The following is a 23,053-nucleotide window of genomic DNA, read 5'->3' on the forward strand; positions in this document are numbered from 1 at the left end:
TCTCTGTGGAGTAGATCCAATTTCTAGTCCTAGATACAGTGTCTATAAAATCACTAGCATACTTTAGTGAATCGCAATCATAGTATATATCTGACTTGGTGAAAATATCTCTTACCATCTGACCCCCATACTGATCAGCCTCCAGAAACCGGGCATATAACCCCAACCTCCTCTCCGCCCTTGAGAACGACATGATGAGCCTGATCGTCATCGACCATCTCCTCGTTCACACTCCACGAGCTAATATCCAAAACTTCCCGGAGTTTAGTGTCCGGGTGTCTGTCGACGAGAAGGTCTGCGAGTTGAGAAAGGGGTATACCGGGAGAACTGGGGGGTAATGGGATCACCTCCTTGTGAACGCCAGTTTCGGTTCGTGCAGCTGTGTACGCATGTTCAGTATATATATTGCCTATATTGAACAATACGCTCCATACCAGCAAAATAGAGAACTGTGAAACTGTTTTCAGCCATGGTTGTAGCAAGGTGGCCAAGTCCTGTCTGGGCGCTTGTTGGTAAATCCTTAGCACTGTAAGCTTCGAATCAAATCTGGAAACTTTTGTGGCGATCATCTTCTCGACCTCGACCTTGTCACCGCGCCTCGACCCTACCTGTAATTGAAGGAATTAGCACAAATGCCTGCAGTGGTACCTTTGCCTCAACCGGGTCCTCCCAAATTCATCACTCTCGAGGAACATAAGCAACTGACCGCCTCGACGCCTTCATCGTTTGGAGACATCCCGCCCATACTACAGCGCAAAGAAGAGAACGTACAAATCACGTTCGACCCGCCTGTTCCAGACTTTTCGAGCGAGGGAAAAGGGACTTTGTATGTCATTGAAAGGCGAGTAATCTAGTACCGGCCTCAGACAGGGCTATATATATACACATATTGGTTTCTACTACTAACTTTGTTCTGTCTGTGTTTTCGCTGCTATCAGTGCACTCGCGTTTGTCTGGCCGTCCGGCACGGGGTTCACGATCGAGTACCCTCGAATTACCTTGCACGCCGTGTCAAGAGGAGAGTCTGGGCCATCCGTATACTGTCAACTGGACGAGAGCGCCGAAGGCCCTGGTGCGCCAGGCGGGGACGAGGAGCAGGTCGATTCAGAAATGAGGGAAATGAAGATTATCCCGTCCAACCCGGAAAGCGGTAAGTAAGCTCTACTGCACCTTTGGTATCCTTACTGACATCTGACTTTTTTTCTCCTTCTTCTTTCAAGTCGAGCCGATTTTCGAAGCCCTCTCACAATGTGCGGCCTTGCATCCTGACCCGAACGACGGAGGCGAAGACGACGGATGGGTTGACGAAGGCGATGGCGGGTTTGACACGTTCGATGGCACCAACGAAGAAGAGTTGAGTGAGGTTGGCAGGGTGCGCAACGATTTTTCTACCCCGTCCGCCCGGTTTCAACCATACTAGCCATTTTGGCCTACTCTGATCTGGGTTCAAAATATCTACTTTTTTTTTTCTTCTTCTCCCCTTTGCTATCGTGCAATTTCCTCATATCATACATCATCTCTTGTTGTCGTAGGCTGCCCTTGCACATCTCGAGTCAATCATTGTCTTTCCGGAACAAACCGAGGACGAAGAGCCAGTGGAGGAGGCACTTGAGGATGCGGACGAAACAAAGGACAAGAGTGGCGGGACACAACCTAATACGACAACCAAGTAAACAAGCTAGAGGAAACTGTAGGTTGTGATGCATTACACATTGTTCACGCATTTTAAATTCCGTCCGGTGTACACGCGAGCAAGGTATATTGTAGCAAACAAGAGAAATTAAGAGGACATGAAAGAAAGAGTGGCTTGGCATACAAATAAACCAGTGGACTCGCCCTAATTCCGTCAAGGGCTCACCCCGACACCAATAAAAAAAAGCATTTCTCCCATCCGTGGAGAAATGCTCCAGTGTTAGTACAAGCGAGAACAATAAAATATCCTCTTCAAAGCTCGATAAGAGGCATAAGTGCTCAGAAGAACAGATTGGGTAGGACAGACCTAGATTATCGGCGTTAGTTTCCTGGAAGCAATGGTACATTATGGCAAGGGAACTCACGTCACTCCCAGTCCGACAGCAAAGGCTACGGCGCCCCACATTGCGCTACGTCGATTTGCCTGTTGCGCAGCGCGGCTCCTGACAATTTGACGATCCGAGGTATCCACAAGCTGACGATCAAAGTTGAATGTGGGCGGTGGAGTGGCTTCTTCTCGAGTGCGTTTCGCGCCAACGACGACAGGAGCGGCAGGTTCCGATGCAGTCTCGGCCAACTCCTGTGCAAGTTCTTGGGCCTTTGCCTCGGCCTCTTCCTTTTCCCTTTGTAGTCGAGCAATCAATGCCTTGGACTCGGCGATATCTTCCTCCATGCTGGGGCCTGGAACGTCTGGTTCTTGTTCCTGTTCAAGCTCAGTGGGAGCCGTTGCAGGTGACTCTTCCCTCATAGTGGAAGAGGGGTCTGTTTGAGAGGAGATACGGGTGCGATCCGAGCGCGGGCGGGAGAGGCAGACTCGCGCTTAGTGCGCTTGGAGGGATGTGTGCTGGGGGAATCAGTTGGGTTAGTGGCTCGTGTAGTCTTCAGTGGTGTGGACAAAGCGCCCATGTTGGTGTTCACTGGGCCGTTGGTAGTGTGGCGACTCGACTTGCGGTACGAGGCAGTAGCATCGGGCTGGGCTTCGGCCAAAGGATAGATAACCTGGGCCAAGCTGTAAGACGAGGCAAGATGCACAGCAAGCGCCGGAGGGACCCATGTACCGGCAAGGCGGAGCTTGCCTCCTCCATTGGCGCCAGTGAGATCATAGTTAGTCTTGACCCAGTTAGAGTCGACTTTTTCAGCTTCATCTCCGGCAGTGGGGAAGGCTGCCCTGAACATCGTTGACAAACTGATCGCACCCGTGTCAAAGCGACGCAAGATGAACGCATGGTTCCCGTTCGGCTGACAAACAGCAAGGGTTAAGCGTGGTTTGTACTCGCAGATATTCCCACTTACTGTCGGTATTTTCACTCGACCGACAATAATGTCCTGTCCCTCTCGGGTAATCACTTGGAACTTGACAGGCGCGGGCTCTGCCTTATCCACTATACGACGTGGCATCAGCGACAAGTTCACCTCTGGCCCGTGTTCGGCGACTTACTCGATGCTATCAGCGGGTTGAATGCATGGCTCGGCAGTGGTGGGCGAGGAGCAGCAGTCCTGGGAGCAAACTTGGTCGGTGAGTTCATGTTGAAGCGAGGATATGGAGGTGGTTCAATCCAAGGGGGATGATCGGTTGTTGGATACGTGAGTGGCAGCTTGACTCTGTTTGGACACAACATCACTAGCCCGATTTGAAGCTTCAAGTATCACGTGATCCACATCTTCTCAACAGAACCCAAACCCTTCAGAGACAAGTGAAGCTGCAAAAGTAAAGCAAATATAAAGTTGGGGATCTCTAAATAGATTACACAGAGTCTACATCATTAACACCAGCTTCAATGCATAAAGTGGATGTCCAACAATCCATCACGTGTATCCATAGTTTCTTTTTTTTTAATTCATCACGTGTCTGAAACTCGGATCTGCCACTCGACGGATTTGGTCATTGCTCCAGCCTCCAGTTCCTCCCACCGTTTCCTTAGCAGCTGGAATAATGTAATCTTATCAGCTAGCTGTTCAAAATCAGCATCCGATATCTGAGCAATATGATACAATCTACCTGATAAGCTCGCACTCGAGTGGATGTACTCGGGACCACGAAAAACAGCGTTCGTTTGATACCCACGGGCATGCATTGATCATCATCTTTGGACCCCCCTTCAGTTTCCGGAAGGTTATGCAAAAGGCATACCGGCTGTACATCAAATTCAAACCCGGCCTTCAGCTCATCCCAGCCCCTGTGACCAGCTCTGTTTGGGCAGCGCTCAACAATTATTCCGCCTGTATCTCCTTTACCTTTGCTTGCCTTGGCGATATAAGCAAAAACATCTTCCCATATACCTTTACCGACCATGCATACAATCTTGGGTCGCCACTTATGCACCTTTTGTAGAAATCCGGGCACTGCTGCCCGCCGCTCCGCCATGGATAGTTCCATCATCTGATCATACGGCCTTGGTCTTATTGTTGATGGCCGAGGGACAGAGAGAAAGAGACTATACTTACCTCAGCTGAAGGCCGATCTACCAAGTTGGTCTGGTTGACCTTCATTAAAGGGTCCATGTGATCTCTCCTATACAAATAATTTACTTACTATCCCTAGTCTAAAGCGCTCAGGTAATGTATGATCCTCAGAAGGCGGGATCAATGCGTCAGTCAAACCTACGCAATGCAGTCAGATGATACCCAACAACTATGCGCGGGCATGTACGAACCCCCTTGATGTAAGCATCTCCAAAACCCATTGAGAGGGTTGGCAAAATGATGTCCCTCTCCGGCTGATTTCTGTCCAGGACTAGAGCATTGTGAGTATAACCTTGGAGCCCAACTCAAACCTACCGTTACCCACTTACTTGATCCCGCAAAACAAAACTGAATATAGATCAATCAACGTATATATCCATAAGAGACAGTTCCCGCTTACTATTCAGATCGTAATCCAAACAGTCCTGGACATAATTGAGATGTGCATATACATCGGGAGGCGCGTAACCCCGTTTGAGGCGTCGTTTCTTTGGCCTCGGTTGCTTGACCACAGACTCGTTACTTTCACTCTTCTCTCCTGCCGCCGCTCTCCTGTGTTTCTTCGATACCCACTCCGGATCGACTTTATTCAGTTCATCCACGAGGGCTGAGCGAGTTGCAACCCGAGGCGAGTGTACCGGCTCCTCGTTTAAACGAACCTTTGGGTCTGTGAACCCCCCACCGAATAACATACGATCAGATTGTGCGTACCAACCGCAGCGCAAGCCGAATCCTACTAACCAACTCTAGACTCTCTCGTTCCAGACCTGGTAGCAAGCACTGATACCCCAATATCACGTTCGTCAAGCCTAGGCTGGTCCAACCTCTCCGCACCCTTCATACTGAAGTACTTGGATATCACTGGCCCCGGGGGATTGCTTCTATCCACCTCGTGCTTGATGTTCATTTCGCAAGGTGCAAGTGTTTCGAGCTCAAGCGCGGGGGCCTTGCGCCTCGTGCGAGCCACCAGGTGCGATATCTGCGGAAATGTTGCTAGGAAAAGAACAAATGAAAAAGGGCCGCAGCGTCCAGCGAGAATCACGCGAGTTTAAGCCTTTGGCTCGTGGTCGGACAACACGAAGGAATAAGGTAGGCAAGACGAGGGAGGGTTACAATTGCCATGACGCGTGCGCTGCGTCACGTTAGTCTTTGGATATTACGTTAGATTGCAATTGAGGATGATTGATCGGCGCAGCATCACATTTTATTCCAAGGTACGGACAGCGTGAAAAAAGAAAGTTAAAAAGGGGCTGTTTTTTTAATACTTGAACCTGAAATCAAGCCGACGGTTTCCATCGCGCTCGCGCGCCGCCTCGTCCGACTGATATTCAATCTGCTGTTCTTGGGTAAGCTTATTCCAGGCTCGCTCTTTGGCAGCATTCAGTCGGCGCAACCACCACCTGAACCAAAGAAACGCCGGTTAATTCCGTGGCGTGAACAAACGACCGGGAAAGACCGACCTTTGGAGGAGAACTACAGCCGCCGATGCAATACACAAAGAGAACAGGATTTTGTTCGCACGGTAATATAGTGGTGCATCATCCTTCCGATACAGTTGAGACGAAATTCTAAGGTGGGTGGTCAGTTATTGACGTATTAATACGCCCACGTTGTACATTAAAACACTTACACGCTTCCTATTTGCACAATAACCTAGTTCAGAAATGGGTTAGTCGAAAGGTGTGAGAGATGTTTCGGCAGGCTTACATTGTAAGTAGCAGCAGCGACGGCCCGTTTCTTGACGTCAAAGCTGTTTTCTGACACCCAACTAGTAACAATCGGATGAAAGTACGGATCTAAGTTTTAGTTTACATTTAGGAGTTAGATTGATTAGCCTGAGCGGAGGTTCAAGTACTTACATCCCCCAATAAGAGTGCTAATAGCGAAGCGGCTCCAGTTGGATGCATGGTGAGGGAGATATGCAAGCGCCTAAAGAAGCAAACACGATTAAAATAAAATTTCCTGCATAAAGTTTACAAACTTACAATAAGTGGTCCCAGGCTCCAAATCTCGCCGAATAACACATGTAGTGAACGGTCTCCAAAGTAATCCGAAGACCTGGACAAAGCTAACATCTATAAAAGGTCAATACAGATGCGCGCGCTACCTAAAATTCGCGCATACAGTGATGATTTGCAATGCTGCAGCCGGAATTCCGAGTAAATTGCTTTCAATGGTGGAGAATCCTGCCTGACGTGTGAATTTCCGCAATAGCCCGAAAGTTACTCGGCGGCGCCGGATCACATACCAAGGTTCTTTAGACTGAGGTTAAGGTAGCCCGTAACTGGTCCTTGAGGGATGTATGCGATAAGGCCAATGAAGTACAAGCCCCAGAGAGAAGGATCCGCCCATGCATTCTATCATCTATCAAGAATTTATCCTTTTAGGGAAAATGATTGAAAATACCTTGAAATCATTCCATTTAAGTGGTTCGTGAATTTGCACCAGGCCCTTTGCAGGATCATTTCTCAAGATACGCTGTAATGGATGGTATGGGCGCTTGTACGATTAAACTTGTTACGCGAACTCACGTTAATTGCAATAACTTCTTGGCGTTCGGTAAACCTTTTAAACATACATTAGTATCGTTAGTATTTATACCCATGGGGAAAGTCTTACCAAGCCTTCTTTGCCCAAATCCCACGCTTTGTTCTTGTTGGGGAACTTGGAAGATAATACCAGCTGATTATACCCACGACCGCTGTGAACAGACCTTCTAGCAGGAACATCCATTGCCTGGTGCATGGATAAATATGTTAGCAACCCCAACACGAGTGCTCAGGGGCGAATGGCATCAACCACGCACCAGCCAGCCATGCCCCGAATACCACGCATTTGCAGGATACCAGAAGCCAGCAGACCTGTGGCGATGCGAGCAACGTTGAGAGCTTAAAACATATCGGAGTAAGCTTGGATCCCCGATGGGGAAGTGGCAGTCTACTCACTAGCCCAGAACCAGGATAGACGGATGGCCAATTCCTTGCTGGTGTACCAGTAGGTTGCATACAAGATCACACCGGCTAACCAATACATCAGCTCCAGATTAGAACACAGATGTGGAGGGAAATTGTCCGTACGGATGAAACCGCCTTCAAATGCACCAATCAATGCGCGGGTGATGTAGAAAGTCGTGCGGTTGTTGATCCAAGCCTGGGCCCAAGACACCATGGACCAGCTGTAAATGCGCCGTGATAAGGTTTCCGGTCTCTTCGTGTGTAAATCCGGAGACGGAGAGCACGTACCATACCATCAGCCCGGGAAGCCAGCGCTCCATCCCCAGTCGCTTGATCATGTACTGGGACGGTAGCTCTGCCACGAGGAACGCGAGCAGCTGGATAGTAGTGCCATTGTTGTAGTCCTATAATCAAAGGTCGAACATGTGTGCCAAGGCTAGAAATAGAGTGTTTAAGCATACATTGGTAGTCAGATTAAGATCCTATCCAAGAGTATGAGCGCCCAATACATGCTTTGCATTTGTGATCTACTCACCGCCAACAAATTATCAGTTAATGCATTGCCGATGTTTCCGCGGTCCACTGAGATTTGATGAACTTCATCCATACTACTACGCAAGGTATCTACTTACTTTGAAGGCCGAAAAACATGAGACAAAGCCATGTCTGAAACAAGGAGTTTAGCTGGGGCCCCCCAAAGTGGCATCGTGCTTTACTGACCATCAAACGGATGTCAATCTTGCGTACAAGAGCCTTCTCTTCTTCCTGATCCCAAGTCGCGGTGGGATCCCATCGGTGAAGTCCCTAAGAATCAAACATCAGAGGCTGGTCGTATACATGCTCGAAAGTTGCGTCTACTTCGTAGTTGTCATGCGGGCGAGTGCCTCTCCACAATTCTTCGTTTCCTACGAGAGGCTGAGTGAGACCCGGATCATCGCTAGAAATGGAAGTACGCTCAGGGTCGCTCTTTTCGGGTGCCCCAGAAACAGCAATATTAGCGACTTTTTCAGATGATGAGGCCATGGAAGCGGGCGTAAGGAGAGGAACCCACACGAAGGAGAGACCATTTTCTCGACATATTTATGCAAGTACGGCTATTGGTTCCAACGAAGGCCGGTCGTACTAAGAAGGAATGGAATTAGAAGAATGAGCAGAGAGCACGCAATTCAGTCCCATGATGGCAGAGTTCCTGATAATTAGATGGTCTTGCCTCACGTGCCTGACAATGATCTCTTATCTTTATGACCAATACATTCTACATCCAAGGCGAATCGAGAAGGCCTGGGATTGAACTGTTCATATATCCCATAATTGAACATATTCCCTGATGAAATACGACAAGGTTGATGTACATGATGTTGTTGCGTAAGTCGCGACTAAGGCTTGTCAACGTCATATTCAACGCCCACTGCGATTCCATGGGCCAGCTGCTCGAGGAAAGTTTTAACTGAAAATGTATTATTTGAATATTTCAAGTGCCATCCCTGACGAACAGACGAGATAAATTCGTCGTGTGATATGGCGGAGTTTGATTGAAGCGCTAACTTCAACTGCTCTTTATTTATGTCAAAGTTTTGTTCGCTTTCATATATACTTTGTTGGTGGCAAAGAAGATCCCATTGTGATTGCTGTGTGAGTGTGGAGGCCACGCGAGAATTGGGCGCGAAGTGTAGCTGACGCGGTGTTTGTGTTTGGCAAGATGTCACGGCCGACGTATCGAGGTTGGCTGAAACAGATATATGAGCGGTTAGTGACCATTAGTCCATGTGGATACGAACGGTATGAGCGACTAAACTGCGGAGCAAGAAGCGTGAGAGTGGCCCAGTAGTGTGCTACGATTGGGCCAGTCTGACCAGATACTGGGAATTTTCGGAGAGTCATGGGCTGATCCGAACGGGTCTTCAGGAACCACAGAAGCCGTTTTCGTCAGGCCCGGAGGACCGGCTTTATGAGGGGTTTCGATCGTTGACTACGATCTCTTTGATCCACAACTGCAAGAAACTTGCAATTGGTCTCAATCTCGGCGTCAACAGTTCAGTTAGTGCTACGAGTACTAGTGGATACGACTCGCTCTGCTGCAACTTCAGGGGTGGATACAACTCGTACACTTGGGCCCTGTTTTTCGCAACCGAGGCTATTCCCAGCGCTTCTAGCTCAGTCCGACGTCAGCGACCACGCCCTCGATGTCGATGTCGCTTGCGTTCGACTCGATCCTCGCAGAGAGTCAACAGGCTGCCATGGAACAACACCCGGTCCCCGCGTATGGACGTACAAGATGTTGTAAGTGCCCCTATATGTATATGTGTGTTGTATACCATACTTACCCCTCGCTGGAGACTGGAATCTGCTCGACTCGGACCTCAGGTATCTATATCTGGATCCAACATGTTTTGTGCACATGGGAGCAGAGGCCGAGAAAGTAATAGGAACTTGTTTGTTGGACTACGTACACCCCGATGAACAACAATCAGCGCGTGCGGACCTGCGGAATGTATTGGACAGCCGAACACTGCATGGGAGCGTAACCCGGTAAGTGCGCCGTCGGCCTCGAGGTTCCGGCACGATGCTAATCAAGGCCTGGTATGGCCCTTCATTTGGGCGGACTCGCATGTTGATATTCATATGCGTACTCTCGTATGACGTTTGTTCGTAGCGTGCGATATGCACGACTGTCCAGAATCAGGGCGATTCTGGGTTGCAACGCCCCAGATCCCTTTCCGGATGCCGACCTCGTGACCGTCGATGACCACTATATTGCCTGCGACGTCGTTATCAATTGGGTCTCTGACAACGTTGTGCTCTGCTTCCTGCACGCCATCGTCGGTAAGACTACAGTTCTTGCGACCCTGAGAAGCATGCACATCGCTCACGCCACGCGTGAAACCATCCGTCTAGATAAGGGCAAGGCAGACAACGACGAGCTCAACAAAACACACTGGACCAACTGGTGTGGCACCTCTGCGATGACCACCGATGTGAGTCCATCCTCCCCACAAATCTTAACTTTCCACTTCACGTGCTTCTCGAGCCCGTATGTAATGGGCATTTTCAAACCATCCTCACTAACACGACTTCTCCTCCCCTCTTTCTCCGCTCGGCTACATAGCACGCCGCCGGGCTCTACGACCGCCTGCAAAAGCTCGTGCCCCCCTCTCATACACCTCCCGATCGCATCTTTCAGATTCTCATCAACCAGCCGGCCCGGCCTATACTCTTCAGTTGGCCCCCTGAGGGGTACACTGCCGGCGAATTTGGCAAACTCGTGCACCGAATGCAAATAGGCGGCCCTGGAGGAGCCAATCATCATTCAAAAAGTGACGACGGAGCTAAAACCAGCTGCACCAGACGTTATAAGGCGAACCAGCAAATTGTTGACGCTGGTGTACCGAAAGAGGTCGAGAGTATTTTTATTCCCCACGGTGAGTCGCGTGTTCCGCCACGGCTCTGATTCCACTCATTTCATTTCTTCTGCCGTCTGCGATAGGTGCCGTTATTTTTGCTTGTCACAAAGTGGTATCGTCTCGCCCCCCGTATCCATCCGTTCAGCAAGGGCGTGTAGGTGAACCAGACATGTATAACAGCTATCAGCCACGCCAGCCGGCAGCTTCGAATTACCCCCCTCAGCCTCACCAGCACCCTCTCATGCAGGGGCATTACGCCGGTGACGCTCGTCGGAGCGCTAACGGTAGCGACTATTCTGCGCCTGGTGTGCCTGACTCCCCTGAGTACGTGCACTCTCGGGCCACGACATCCGGCTATCAACGTGGCCCGGCCGACTATAGTGCTTCGCAATATGGAGTGCGCGGTATGACTTACGGACCCAATTACGTGCAACAGTTCGATTCGTCTTATCCGGCCTCCACGAATCATCAGCGGCCTGATGTATACCCGCCTGCTCAACACTCTGCGGATCACCGCAACGCCCACCAAGATCGCGCAGAAGATTGGGCGTATTCACAGTCGCAACCCCCGCATCCGCCAGTGACACAGGCGTCAGCGCAACCGTCGTGGCCGGCCCCCACAAGTAGTCCGCGACCGGCAAGTCCCAGGTCTCAAGGACCCTCGAGCTACGACGGACAGTCGTGGATGATGCCCCAGGGTTGGCCTCAGGGACAATTGGAGCAGACGCCCGCTCCCCAGCATCAGGCGCAACAAGGGTATCCATATGCTACCTCTCAGCCATTTGGCCCACCATCGATTCCTGGACAATCGCAGCAGCAGCCTCTCTCGCCTCCACCTCCATATGCACCCAACACACCCGTATCTCAGCCACCTCCACCTTTGGACACTCCAGCATCGTCCAAGCGGGATCCATCTCCCCAAGAAGATATAACTATCCCTCGAATTCATGCTCCTCCTAAACGCAAGCGGGATTCGGCTCCCAAGAAGGAAGGTAATGGCGCACCTGACCTGACTCTGGGGGAAGGGGGGCGCTCTCAGCTCAGTACCTCAAATAAGGAAGTCATTTCGCGCGAGCGAGGTCAGAGTACCGGTACCACAGCCCCCCGTGCAGGTGGGGCCCCTCCTCCGGGCGTCTTGCGTTGTTCGAGTTGCAAGAGTGAGACGTCTCCTGAATGGCGCAAAGGTCAGCCATATTTAACCCTTGCACTGATGGCATTTGATCTGACTTCTGACTTCTAACTTCTGACTGCTTGTCTTTTGTCCCATCTGAACTCTGCTCATTGTGTCTCGATCATGCCTCGATCACTATCTCACATGCATGGTGGTTTTGGTTTGTTCGCCGATCATTGTCTCGACATGATCGATCGATCAAATGGCGCACGGCGATTAGGGCCCTCGGGAAAGAAGGATTTATGCAATGCGTATGTCTCGAGTATATTGCTGTATCTTCCCGATGCTAATATATCACTGATATCTAGGTGTGGGCTTCGCTACGCACGGTCCAAGCAGAAGAAGGATGGAAATACCCAACCGAAGCGCCGCCGTGAGAAGGACGTTCCACTCACTCCAGCTCCAATGCCCGTTCCAGTCCCAGGTGGGGTATCGTCGAACCTCCAACAGCCGGGCCATAGTCATCTTTCCACGTCAGCGTCCACTTCCTCAAGTTCTGTCCCTCCGTCGTGGCCCAACGCCCCGCATGAAAATCGGGATCAAAAACGTATGCGCAGCGAAACTTTTACCACCGTTTCGCATTCTCCCTCCCCGCCTCATTCAGAGGGACATGGCCAACCCGAGTCTTACCCCGAAGCATACGGCGCGCGTTACGGCCAAGCCGCGTACCCTCAAGGATATACGAATGGGTATTCTGTGGATTATAATCGCATGCCCGGTCCGGTTCCATCATACGTTACACCGGAGCTGCCCTCTAATGACCGCACTTTCACTGGACATTAGCATCTGAGCGCTTGCAAGTCCCTCTGGCTCTTCCAGTTTGCTTTATGGATCCGTCATCCTATTTATCAGTCCTGGTATTCTGCGTACCTATTTCGTCCAAACTTGTGGGCATGTTTGGCGAATATTGTGCCCTTCGCTTCGACTCTGGTCCATACTTCATTTCCCTCAAAGCTTCTCTTTGGTAACCTATCACCGCGCACAATGTGTATCAAGAAATCCAACCAATTTGTTCTCTTTTTTTGTTCTCTCGGTCTATTCCTGTCCCATTTTTTTTCTACTCTACGACTAGCCTTTTTCGCATGGCCCATTGTGATTTGTATTGTGGTATTTATATACTGGACTGTACAAGAGGCCTCAATCCCAATTATCCGTCATCTGTGCCTGTTGTTTGGTAATTGGTTATTGACCATGTAAGCGCCATACTCAGAGTTAATTAACTCTGTAGAATCACAGGGTGAAACGTTACGGTCGTTTCCGATGTCAACTAATTCGTGCCAGTACCTTCTGGACTCCTTGAAGGCCTGCCTCTTGCAATCCGACTGTGTGAGAGTGCAGGGAATCGCGTGGGTGCTCCAGATCTAAGATCCATAATTCATTATCGTCACTCATCTTTTCATAACGATCGCCGTTTCTCCCTTTAGGCCATCTAAATGTCTAAGAGACCATGCTGAAGAACTGCCGGAAGAGTGTCGACATCTACGCAAGGCATTTTTCGAATGCAAGAGGGGCAAGGTGCGTACACGTGTTAATTTTGTCTTCAGCCACCAAATGTCATCGTGGCCGATTTTCATCCAACTGACGGGCACATTCTACTATAGCTGGATATGAGGAAAAGGTTTAGGGGGAACGCTGGTGGCCGCCCTGCCAATATTAGGACAACAGATACACAAGACGACGAAGATACGTAACATCCTTTGCGCCATCAGTGTAGGATGTGTACGCTGGTGTGGCACTCGTCCAAGCCCAACCATGCACATAGGCCTTTGGGTAGCTCAGACGATGAACCATTCTTCTTCACCTTCACACTCCTCTTTGCAAAATGAAGGGGAAAAAAAATACATCATGCCTCCTATCGTACCTCGAGGTTAAGCCTTGGATCTTCGGCATTATTCTTGGGCCATGATATTCTTGGGCCGGAAAAATTATGTTGTTAAACGAACCGAGCCTAAAATCCACCGCATACCGCTTCGTTTGGGGGACTTGTACCCAGCACAATCCTGGGTAAAATATTCTCGCCTCTTTCGGGTCGAGAGCTTCGGGGTCGAACCTTCCGAGGATGGTTTGGTCCTCGGAGTATCGCAAGAATTCGAATCTTATCATGGAGGCTAATCACATTCTTGTTTGCTTGATTCGTGTTCCCTTTGAGTTGTATGATACGCCGTTGCCGACGACCCCGCTCTGCGATGGTGTGCATTGCATGTTTACACACTCCAAGCACTTCGGCTATTCCGCGTCTGCAGGTTGCCAGTTGGTTGCGTAGCTACGTTTGCTTCGTAGACATTCCCTCGCTTGGCTTTTTAAGGACATGTCAAAAAGTCTTGGTCGAGGTAGGTGGAATTAGCTGCTCTTTCAGCCTAGGGATTGCATTACCGCATATGATTAGGCTAATGAAACTTAATATGAAACGCGCGCTCGTCATGCCCAATTCAGAGCTAATTATCAACCATGGGAATAAACAGGGTTGACCAAGGCTCCCGACATGATGACCATGGTGCCGACTTCTGAATGATCACTTCAATAGTAATCATCCCGGTGTCCCAGTGGTGTCCCTTACCGCCGACCCCGATGCTAAGAGAGGCCTGATGAAAGCATATGCATTTACGATGAAGACAAATACCAGTTTGGTAATCCTATAACCACATGAGAACAAAAGAAGAGTGGAATAAAAGTGGAGCGCGACATGTAAGAAGGGAGACACACCAGAGAAATGATCGAGTATAGGAATAAAAAAAGAGTCACTTAAATGTGTTCAATAACAGATACCCCAATCGGTAACTGTAGTCCTTTCTCCTCTTCGCCTTGTACAAAAGGCTGAAGGGTTGCAGAGAAACGGGCTTTTACGATTGCGCCAGTATCGTGGAACTCGAAGTTGTTAATGAACGCAGCCAAAATCGCCTTTCGGTAGAGCACGGTCAATATCCAAGTTGAAATTGAGCCGAAAATAACTGCGTACCTTGAATGATAGTATTGCTAGTCGAAGCCCGATACATTGGCGCGGTCCTTCCGAAAATACAAAGAGGCCGTTCCATCCAGAGATGGTTGCACCCGCCTGTGGAAGTCTAGATGGATCCAACCAGCGCTCCGGCCTGAATTCATCCGCATCTTCACCCCATACGCTCTTTGCGTGGCTCATGGAAATCGATGGTATGTGGATCAACTGAAAAATGGAAATGTTAGTTTGAGGTGGGTTGCGTACGCATGATTCTATGTGTACCTGGCCGGCTTTGATAGGCACTTCATTAATCTTACGACCACCCCGCTGGTGGTTGTAAACGGGGTTGCGTAACCTCAACACATCGTCCTAGAATGATATGTTGAATAGAAGTTCCTTTTTTAGATAGTTCCTGACAAACCTTGAGTGCTACTCGTTCTGTATGAGAAGATGGAGGTCGGTGTCGGAAGCTAATAATCACGATGGTTATTGAAAATCCCTACACTTCCCTACCCACATACCCCTCTTTCATGACAGCATCAAGCCAGGGCATCCCGGTCATGAGATCTTCATAGGTAGGCTCCCGACCAAGCGCGCTAATCTCATCTCGGAGACGCTGTTGATATCCCGGATTTCTAGCAAGCTCATGTAGTGTGAAGTTGATGGCCCCTGAGGTGGTCTCTTGACCAACTAGAACCATCGCTGACACCTAAAAATATGGCTACATGGGCTTGCAGCAAGAATGGATCAACGATACATACGTGGTCTAGGAGCTCTTCTTTGGGTGCATCCACTTCCCCTCTTCGAACCATTTTCACTGTCACACTGGTATTAGCATCATATATGCGTTATGAGATTGACCGAACGAAATGCTTACTTAGCGTGCTGAGCAAGTCTTCCTTTTGTTTATCCCCAGTATCGTGTGCCAGTATTTTCTCTGAAATTTCTCTGAGGATTGTCTTGACTTCTCCCTGTGCTTGAATAGACTTGACTGGTAGATCCACAATGAACGGAAAGGCACGGAGAACAACCAGTCCCTAATTAAACCAGGAAACGTTGATACTAAGTATAAACAAGTCGCATAATGAGCAAGTGCTTACAATTAGTCCAGCCTTTTGGAAACCGAGGTCGACCTGATTCTTCCATGAGCTCGCAATCTTTTGGGAGGCTTCGCTCTTTCCGCATTCAAAATCATAGTCAAAGGCAAAGCGGCCAATGATATCCAAGGTAATATGTGATGTGATGTCGCAAAGATTGACCTTGGCTCCGTATTTAGGGTCACAGCGTGTCCGAGCAACCTCGGACGCAAGATGTTCCGACCCACTTCGCGCACAGGCATTTATCATGTCAAACATGTCACGGGTCGCTTGAGTACTGCATAGACAAACATAAAATCATGGGAGTCGCATTGTAGATCAACTTGGTACTTACGTGAAAAAACGGGTGAGCTGCTGGCGTTGTCGTTTATGTACATCACCTTCTGCCCAGGTGAGGCTTTTCCCCATGAGCCGGTCAATGATAGGACGAATGACTGGGGATTTAACTATATGACAGGCGTCAACCACGATTGCGAGCTATGGGTAGAATGAATACTTACCATAAGAGTAGACTTCTTTTCCAAACATGTGAGTTATTGCAGCAGGGTCGGTAGTCACCAACTAGTACTAGTGTAAACGACAGGTAGCCAGTGCGCATGGGTGGCTTACTATATCAGGGTGGAACATGGCCCCCTTAATCTTATAAGTCGAGCCATATGAATTAGTCCAGGCAGTATGCGCCTCTCCATACGAGGCTTCATGTACTATCATCTCATGACCCCAAAACCAATGAGCGCCGACCTAAGACATATGAGATTTAGCAGGGGTAAGCTGTCAAGTCGAACTACAACGCACTGGCTCGGGAAGAGAATGGACCCCATTTGAACGAGATTGAAGAATCTTGCGAACAATGAGGTATGCGGCAATGCCAGCAGATAACGACGCTAAAGGATGATCAAGGACGAGGGACATGGTGAGATGGGACATGGGTGGCAAGGGAAATGCTGAGGTTCCCTGACTTTATATTTTATGGGGGTGGCAAAAACGGATAGGTTTAATTGGTCGACCTCCCTGATCATGCATAAACATACCGACGAGCAATCACATTGCCTGATCGGTTCTTTAACCTTGATTCGGGCATTGCGTTGCAATCTCAATACCAATGCGGCGGGGAGGCGATAAGCTACGACCGACTAGGCCGCTGAAGGACCTTCGGCACGCCGAAACATTGCGACCAAGAACACCGGCCAAGGTGTTTGAGAGCTAGTTCACGCTTGTTCTATCATTCTGCCTTCGACCTGCGGATGGCTAGCCAGGGCCCGTTTTTCCTGGACGAGGGACCGGCTAGGAATTCAAGCGAAAGGACCGCCCAAGAGCGAGGCCATCCGAGAAATCCAATACTCTACAAATGGCTTGACTAGACCCAGTCGAGCACACGATCTGGGGTAGACTGACATCACGTCGACACAAATACCAGCCTCGAGGGACCTAGATTCCTATCTCGGCAAATGACCTCGCCGATCCATGCTTGCCCATTGGCCAACTACTCTGAGCAGCCCTGACTTCCGGGTCACGTGCGTCCTAACAAAGGATCTACCATTCAGGAGAGCTTCTCTTGCCCAACCGCAAGGCATGTTTCCAAGCGTGGAATAGCAAGCAGAGTTCTGGATTTGTTTGTAATTCGTCCCTGCAGCGAACACAAGAGCGTTATGCCCTTCTATCCGGGTTCATTGGTTGGCAGCGAAGCAATACACAGGGGCTTGTCCGAGTCCTCTGGGCCCATCACTTTCAGCATTTGTTTGTGCACCGGCCGAGTGTCTAGCAACCCCAAATTGTATCTACACAAGACGCCGAATTAGGACTCCCCTTGATCACTCTTTTACGCACTTCGGATGGTTATAAGGACCGAGGGTGTCCGCTTTTCCACTCCATCAGTGCACCGCATATCCCCCAGGCGTCACCGACAGTCATTTAAATCCCATTCGAGCCCATACTCATCACTTCCCTAACACACTACTCACTATGGTGAATTGGTCGGAACCCACGACAGTGATGGCCCAGGCGGCCGTATTTACCCAATTACTTTGGGTGTTGCTTGGTATTATCGGTTGGGAGTACATCACCACACTCCAATTTGAGTACAAAACGATCAGAAAGTGGAAGGAATTCAAGGCGCGTTTTTGGTTCTCCATACCCCGGACTTCTTGACTTACTTTATGCGTTCACTCGACAGTGGCCTTTGGTTAGGCGTTTACCTATCAGCGCTCATTATGCGTATCAGCTAACGATTAAATACAGGTTTTCTACTTTATTTGTAGATATTCTATCCTACTTGCACTGATAGTGCTGAACGTTATCAATAACACCAAGACTGAAATAAATTGCCAAGGTATGTCTCGTCGACATTATCATTTAAATGTACTCAAGGGGCTTTCTACTCAGCAATGTATACACTCGCTCAATTCCTTGGCAACATTGCTATTGGGACGACGTCCAACCTTCTCATGTTCCGCGCGTAAGCACGATTTTATTTATCATTAACCTCGCAGCTTATTGATGCCTGCTGGCCACGAATATCAGTATTGCCATTTGGTCTCGGAGCATCTGGATTGTTGTTCCTCTGGTTCTCGTCGCACTGGGCCATTGGGCCATTCTGTTTCATGGTGAGCTACCTTTGGCTTGGTATATGTCCTCCACGCTTACCAATGGGCCCCAGGGATCATCGCCGTGCGCGCGACTTGGAATGCCGCCGTCGGAGTATGTGTGGTAACCGGAACGTCAAATATATTCCTTCGCTTGTTGTACAACTACAGTAAGTCTGCAAACTCACAGGTTATTGCCATGCAGTTGATTGAATCGGGTATTGCTAGCCATGGCGTTTGACTTCTTGGTCCTGATCTTGTCCGTTGCTGGATTAATGCGCACCGGGCATGGCCGAGGCTCTGGCCTTTGGAATCTCCTCTTCCAAGACGGCATTGCATACTTTGCTGTTGCGTTTGTCGGAAACCTCGTTGCCGCGGTGAGTCAGACCAAAGTTCCCATAGGTGTGCGCCGGCTCTTACGTCAATCGAATTCTTAATTAGATTTTCGCAATTTTGCATTTGAACGCTGCGTAAGTCCAGTATTATGGGCCGTATTGCCAATGTCCATAATTGCTGACACAAACTCAATCAGTATGGACATCATGTTCACCGTCCCAGCTGCCGTGTTTAGTGCCATCGTTGCAATGCGCTGTGTCAGACGGCTGTCTGATTGGACTGGCAAGGATGTATACGTCCAGTACGTGATTTTTTTAACTTCTTCGCCGACACTTCGAGCTTACGGCCGACGAAAACCAAACAGCTCTAGTGCCCGTGCCACTGGTGGTTCTCGCCAGCAGACTTCTGGAAAGAAGACGAACGCAGCTGGGCCCGGGGTTAACATTGGCATGGACACCTATTCTAGCAATACGTAAGTCATCATTTGATCTTCTGCAGATGCGTGAGCGATACGCTGACTTTGATTACCCGTCGTAGTGGTGAAATCAGCTTCTATCGTGGTCAAGACTCCACTCTTGACCTTGAGAGAGCAACGCATACACGCAGTGTCGAGGAGATTGTTGACAACGATAAAAAATATCCTCATCAGGCTAGCTTTATGCCTATTCACTAAACTGTCGCGGCCCGACTTGGCCCCTTCATTTATGGTGTTCATTTCACGGACAGAGCTCTAGCTGTTGGGTGGTTAGAAAGGGTACCATGTATATTGTCTTGTGGTTTTGCTTTGGGTTCGTTCGTTTTTCATGTTTTTCATTCATGTTTTCAGGTCCGCAGTGCGCATATGACCAACACAATCCCTATAGAAATTTGTATATTAACTTCTACCTCAATACGTATACGTGGAGGTTTATTAGCCTAGGGTCGCGCATCAGACCCGTAAAAATAAAATAAAACACAAGCTAAACTAAGTCGCTGCAGGAGTGGGAATCAATTCTTTCTCAAGAGAAGCTAGAAAATCGTCTGCCCCACCACCCACGACCGCGGCTACAGGGCCGAGCATCTTTTTCCGTTTTGCATCAAGCATCTCGCGTCGTTCTTCCAATTCTTGTCTTCGCTTTTCTACCGCACGACTGGGGGCTCTTGCAATGGCTAAATCCTGAGGATTTGGTTCTCCGGGCTCGGCGTGAGATTGTGCAGTATCCACTTCGGCACGCGCTATCGCCGTATCAACCCTCGCCTGCTTCAAATCTTCCATTTGTTGGCGACGAGTCTCTTCGTCTTTGGAAAACTGGTAGAACCCGGCGCCAGTCGCTCGATTATCTTTACTGGCATCGTACCGGTCCACAAGTGGTTCCTCGATAAGCGACGCTTCGATGGCTGCGCGCCTTTCGTTACTCGGCTCATAGACAGGAAAATTGGTAGCTCGGCCATCTGCGAAATTCATGAGATGAATTCTGTCACAATCGGTGGCTGTCATCTACTTACAGACTACATCTGGGCTTCGTTGTCGATCAATATTAATATCGGGGATCTGCGAGAGGGAACAGCGCAACTTCACTCACTCATCATCGGCGGGTACTGAGCGCCCGGATCGAGCAAAGGGGTTATAGCTCTCCGGGAGTCGATCTCGCGGAACTTCACTCCTCCGACCAGTTCGGATGCGCCCAAATTCATCCTCATACTCGATCACTGGGTCGTCCTAGACATTATGGTCAGTGGAGCGTATAGTCCGATCTCGTCAAATTTGCACATACCTCCTCATGCCTGGGAACGGTCAGCGATTCGTCCTTATCCCTATCTCCACTGGAGTCCGTATCATCTCCGCTATCCCGGCTGTCAAACTAGTGTATTTAGAGTGATTTACAATAATATCTGTCAGATATTTTAGTCTTATGTATTAGGGGTATTTGCACTCACATCTATCAACAGCGACTCGCGCTGTTTTTCGGAAAGCCCTGCTCCCTTGCCCTTTTGAAGTTGGTCATATAGCTTGGCTTTGCGTTCCAGTTTAGCGCGAGCAGATTCAAGCGTAGGTCTGTTGATTTGGTCTATTTCGGCATCTCGTCGCGCTCGGTCTTGGACGCCCTTGTTTTCTCGCGCCCATGCAGATCGTTTCTACTAGACCATAACATAAGAATTAATTAAAGTTAGACATTTTTAAAAGAGAAAGCCATATATTAACCTTGTCGGGTCGTTTATTACCTCCGACAACAGGTTCCGCCTTGCCCTTTCCCGCCGACTTTGACTTGGTAAATGCATCTTCATGTTTAGCAAGTTCGGCTTTGAGATCCAAAAACGAGGCTGCGTTGACGCTTTGCTTCTTGGACATGGTCGATGTGGTCAGGTAGTGGCTCGGGTGGCTGTACCCCAACCGAGCAATCGGGAGTGTGGCAGGGATTTGACAAGCGCCGAGGCAGGTCGTTCTATCTCATTTCGAATCCGAATCCATTGGAACTGATCGCCGTGGCTGACGTCGATACAAATTTATTCATATCTTCATCTGCAGTTTTCCATACGCATACACTATCCTGTCCTATGGCCCCAGCAGATGCGAACAAGAACATATGGCTTGCAGCCGGAGACGGGGATCTCGAACGTGTCAAAGTATGTACATTGTTCGTCTAGGTTTTGAATCAGCTTGATGAAATTTACTAGGCACTAATAGAAGAACAAGGTGTGCTCTGTTTGCATTTTGATCGAGCTCTCTTGGTTGGGTGTAGATTAACAAGTTGGGGATAGGCGTATCTCCCAACGCAGCAGACGATGTGATCGGGTACACTCCCATGTGAGTTTCCTGTCGATCTCTCGCTCACGTTTCACTGATCAACGGGCCTCTTATACATTTTTTTTTATGAATTGATCTCTATTGCGACATTGACGTTCGCTCGCGTGCGTTGATACCCCTTTGTGCGTTTTAATACATTCATTCCACCGATCGACGCTCGCGTGGTCTCGGAATATAGGCATGCAGCAGCATCATATGGTCACATCCCTATCTTGACCTACTGATATCCAAAGGGGGAGATGTGAACATCACTGATGAAGAAGGCGATACACCCCTCTATACGGCCGAAACTGTCGCCGTTGCCCAGTTTCTGGTAGAACATGGTGCTTTAGTAGATGTGACAAATTCGGAAGGCGTATCGGTGTGTGCATCCATCTCCTCTTTTTTTATTAGCAAGGTTTCTGACCAAGAAGGCATAGCCAATTGAGACAACAGAAGAAGATTTCCCGGAGGTCGCTACATACTTGAGGTCCAAGACTTCGTTACCTCCAGACACCAAGAGGAACAAACTCAGGCGCAAGAGCACGAAGCCGCGTCAGAAGAATTGACGGCCGAGTTGATTGCTCGGACCCAGGAAATTATTACTCGTGCAGAACGAGAAGGTCGAGATCCACATGACGAACTTACAGCACTCGTAGGGAGGACAGTATTGGGCGGAATGGTATGGGCCGGCGAGAGGGACCAGGAACACCAAGAGGAGAATCATGATATGCCAGAGCGATAATATTGGTACAGTACACACATTTACGATAGCCTAGGCTTTCGTATCTGCACCACCTTTTTTATTTTCCTGTTCATCCTGCTGCGCAAGCTCCTTCGATGCCAATGCTCTTGGCTCTTTCAATCCATCCCAGGCTTTTTCGAATCGGGCTTTCGCAGCTGTGATATCCGCAACGGCGGTTTTTAATCTTTCTTGTCGGCGCTGGGTAATGTATTCTTCGTCTCCTAGGAGGAACATGAGTTTGAGAGAATGGGTTATGCTTAGTAGTGAATTTGCTGCGATTGCCTTTTTCGCAAATTTAAATAAGTAAATAAATAGAGAAAGCGTAGCAAACGCACCATACTCTCGGCCTTGCACTCTGCCTGAAATGCCTCTTGTGCAATTTGGAACCTGTCTTTTCCTTCAATCTTCAATATCTCATTAATGATCTTTACACCTCTTTCGAGTCTGCCCGAGCTCACCGAAGCAATACCAACTAAATCCGCCATTCCCTCTGCCAAACTCTCGACCTCGGCATCAACAAGTCTATTCCACTCTTCTTCATGGTTCTGTAAATACGTCTCCGAATCTACTTGGGGAACGGTAATAGACGATTTAAGCGAGGCTGTTGGAAGAGATGTTCTGAACCGCGCGTCTGTCTGGAACTGAGGTGCAGATGACGACGATGAAGGATTCGGTGGTGGTTGAGACATTGTGGTGGCCAACGACAGAATAAGGTTTTCAGTAATACTCTATATTCTATAGATCTGACAAATTGCAGAATGTTGTGGGGGTGGCTAGGAATTGTTCCCAATCCAAGCCAGCGGGTGTATATTTCGGGCGCTGCACGATCACGGGCGTGATCTTCTATCACTCGCCACCGCACCATGACCGAGCATACGCAAACAACACCTGGGCCCAAGGGCATAAACGATGT

At 49.1% G+C, this 23,053-nt stretch overlaps 10 protein-coding genes across 10 annotated transcripts; 4 read left to right on the forward strand and 6 right to left on the reverse strand.

The window, feature by feature from the left end:
• Positions 1-134: 134 nt before the first annotated feature.
• On the reverse strand, positions 135-471 carry RhiXN_02971 (molybdopterin synthase small subunit; the record flags this gene model as incomplete). The annotated part of the gene is made up of 2 exons (XM_043322788.1): positions 135-379; positions 435-471. The coding sequence occupies 2 exons, from the start codon at positions 469-471 to the stop codon at positions 135-137; spliced, it is 282 nt and encodes a 93-aa protein (XP_043178284.1).
• A 161-nt stretch (positions 472-632) lies between these two features.
• Positions 633-1,673, forward strand: RhiXN_02972 (uncharacterized protein; the record flags this gene model as incomplete). The annotated part of the gene is made up of 4 exons (XM_043322789.1): positions 633-826; positions 939-1,150; positions 1,221-1,372; positions 1,533-1,673. The coding sequence occupies 4 exons, from the start codon at positions 633-635 to the stop codon at positions 1,671-1,673; spliced, it is 699 nt and encodes a 232-aa protein (XP_043178285.1).
• Positions 1,674-1,971: 298 nt separating this feature from the next.
• On the reverse strand, positions 1,972-2,365 carry RhiXN_02973 (uncharacterized protein; the record flags this gene model as incomplete). The annotated part of the gene is made up of 2 exons (XM_043322790.1): positions 1,972-1,999; positions 2,058-2,365. 2 exons carry the CDS (start codon positions 2,363-2,365, stop codon positions 1,972-1,974), a joined length of 336 nt encoding a protein of 111 aa, XP_043178286.1.
• Positions 2,366-2,436: 71 nt separating this feature from the next.
• RhiXN_02974 (major facilitator superfamily transporter) lies at positions 2,437-8,132 on the reverse strand (the record flags this gene model as incomplete). Its single annotated transcript, XM_043322791.1, has 31 exons — positions 2,437-2,931; positions 2,986-3,074; positions 3,131-3,294; positions 3,538-3,644; positions 3,692-4,072; positions 4,138-4,176; positions 4,226-4,293; positions 4,347-4,426; positions 4,485-4,503; positions 4,556-4,822; positions 4,897-5,148; positions 5,443-5,555; positions 5,616-5,723; positions 5,786-5,808; positions 5,863-5,951; positions 6,015-6,084; positions 6,141-6,230; positions 6,280-6,341; positions 6,404-6,512; positions 6,562-6,633; positions 6,687-6,720; positions 6,775-6,891; positions 6,962-7,043; positions 7,101-7,175; positions 7,233-7,330; positions 7,398-7,513; positions 7,571-7,591; positions 7,645-7,691; positions 7,742-7,775; positions 7,830-7,913; positions 7,968-8,132. The coding sequence occupies 31 exons, from the start codon at positions 8,130-8,132 to the stop codon at positions 2,437-2,439; spliced, it is 3,570 nt and encodes a 1,189-aa protein (XP_043178287.1).
• A 1,166-nt stretch (positions 8,133-9,298) lies between these two features.
• RhiXN_02975 (GATA type zinc finger) lies at positions 9,299-12,464 on the forward strand (the record flags this gene model as incomplete). Its single annotated transcript, XM_043322792.1, has 7 exons — positions 9,299-9,389; positions 9,446-9,638; positions 9,763-10,084; positions 10,216-10,528; positions 10,594-11,694; positions 11,902-11,932; positions 11,990-12,464. 7 exons carry the CDS (start codon positions 9,299-9,301, stop codon positions 12,462-12,464), a joined length of 2,526 nt encoding a protein of 841 aa, XP_043178288.1.
• Positions 12,465-14,423: 1,959 nt separating this feature from the next.
• On the reverse strand, positions 14,424-16,640 carry RhiXN_02976 (cytochrome P450 family protein; the record flags this gene model as incomplete). The annotated part of the gene is made up of 12 exons (XM_043322793.1): positions 14,424-14,579; positions 14,638-14,841; positions 14,899-14,985; positions 15,038-15,086; positions 15,138-15,325; positions 15,378-15,433; positions 15,494-15,653; positions 15,717-15,990; positions 16,048-16,159; positions 16,214-16,274; positions 16,323-16,454; positions 16,509-16,640. The coding sequence occupies 12 exons, from the start codon at positions 16,638-16,640 to the stop codon at positions 14,424-14,426; spliced, it is 1,611 nt and encodes a 536-aa protein (XP_043178289.1).
• A 1,457-nt stretch (positions 16,641-18,097) lies between these two features.
• RhiXN_02977 (uncharacterized protein) lies at positions 18,098-19,304 on the forward strand (the record flags this gene model as incomplete). Its single annotated transcript, XM_043322794.1, has 8 exons — positions 18,098-18,168; positions 18,234-18,316; positions 18,370-18,465; positions 18,524-18,672; positions 18,737-18,765; positions 18,828-18,932; positions 18,996-19,103; positions 19,169-19,304. The coding sequence occupies 8 exons, from the start codon at positions 18,098-18,100 to the stop codon at positions 19,302-19,304; spliced, it is 777 nt and encodes a 258-aa protein (XP_043178290.1).
• A 291-nt stretch (positions 19,305-19,595) lies between these two features.
• RhiXN_02978 (coiled-coil domain-containing protein) lies at positions 19,596-20,960 on the reverse strand (the record flags this gene model as incomplete). The annotated part of the gene is made up of 6 exons (XM_043322795.1): positions 19,596-20,062; positions 20,117-20,130; positions 20,194-20,330; positions 20,386-20,472; positions 20,549-20,746; positions 20,814-20,960. The coding sequence occupies 6 exons, from the start codon at positions 20,958-20,960 to the stop codon at positions 19,596-19,598; spliced, it is 1,050 nt and encodes a 349-aa protein (XP_043178291.1).
• A 206-nt stretch (positions 20,961-21,166) lies between these two features.
• Positions 21,167-22,140, forward strand: RhiXN_02979 (ankyrin repeats; the record flags this gene model as incomplete). Its single annotated transcript, XM_043322796.1, has 5 exons — positions 21,167-21,235; positions 21,287-21,305; positions 21,650-21,777; positions 21,836-21,868; positions 21,919-22,140. 5 exons carry the CDS (start codon positions 21,167-21,169, stop codon positions 22,138-22,140), a joined length of 471 nt encoding a protein of 156 aa, XP_043178292.1.
• Positions 22,141-22,170: 30 nt separating this feature from the next.
• Positions 22,171-22,829, reverse strand: RhiXN_02980 (mediator complex subunit Med22; the record flags this gene model as incomplete). The annotated part of the gene is made up of 3 exons (XM_043322797.1): positions 22,171-22,422; positions 22,476-22,544; positions 22,599-22,829. The coding sequence occupies 3 exons, from the start codon at positions 22,827-22,829 to the stop codon at positions 22,171-22,173; spliced, it is 552 nt and encodes a 183-aa protein (XP_043178293.1).
• Between the last annotated feature and the right edge of the window lie 224 nt (positions 22,830-23,053).

Source organism: Rhizoctonia solani, chromosome 3 (assembly GCF_016906535.1).
Source record: "Rhizoctonia solani chromosome 3, complete sequence".
In the NCBI taxonomy this organism is placed as follows: Eukaryota; Fungi; Basidiomycota; class Agaricomycetes; order Cantharellales; family Ceratobasidiaceae; genus Rhizoctonia; species Rhizoctonia solani.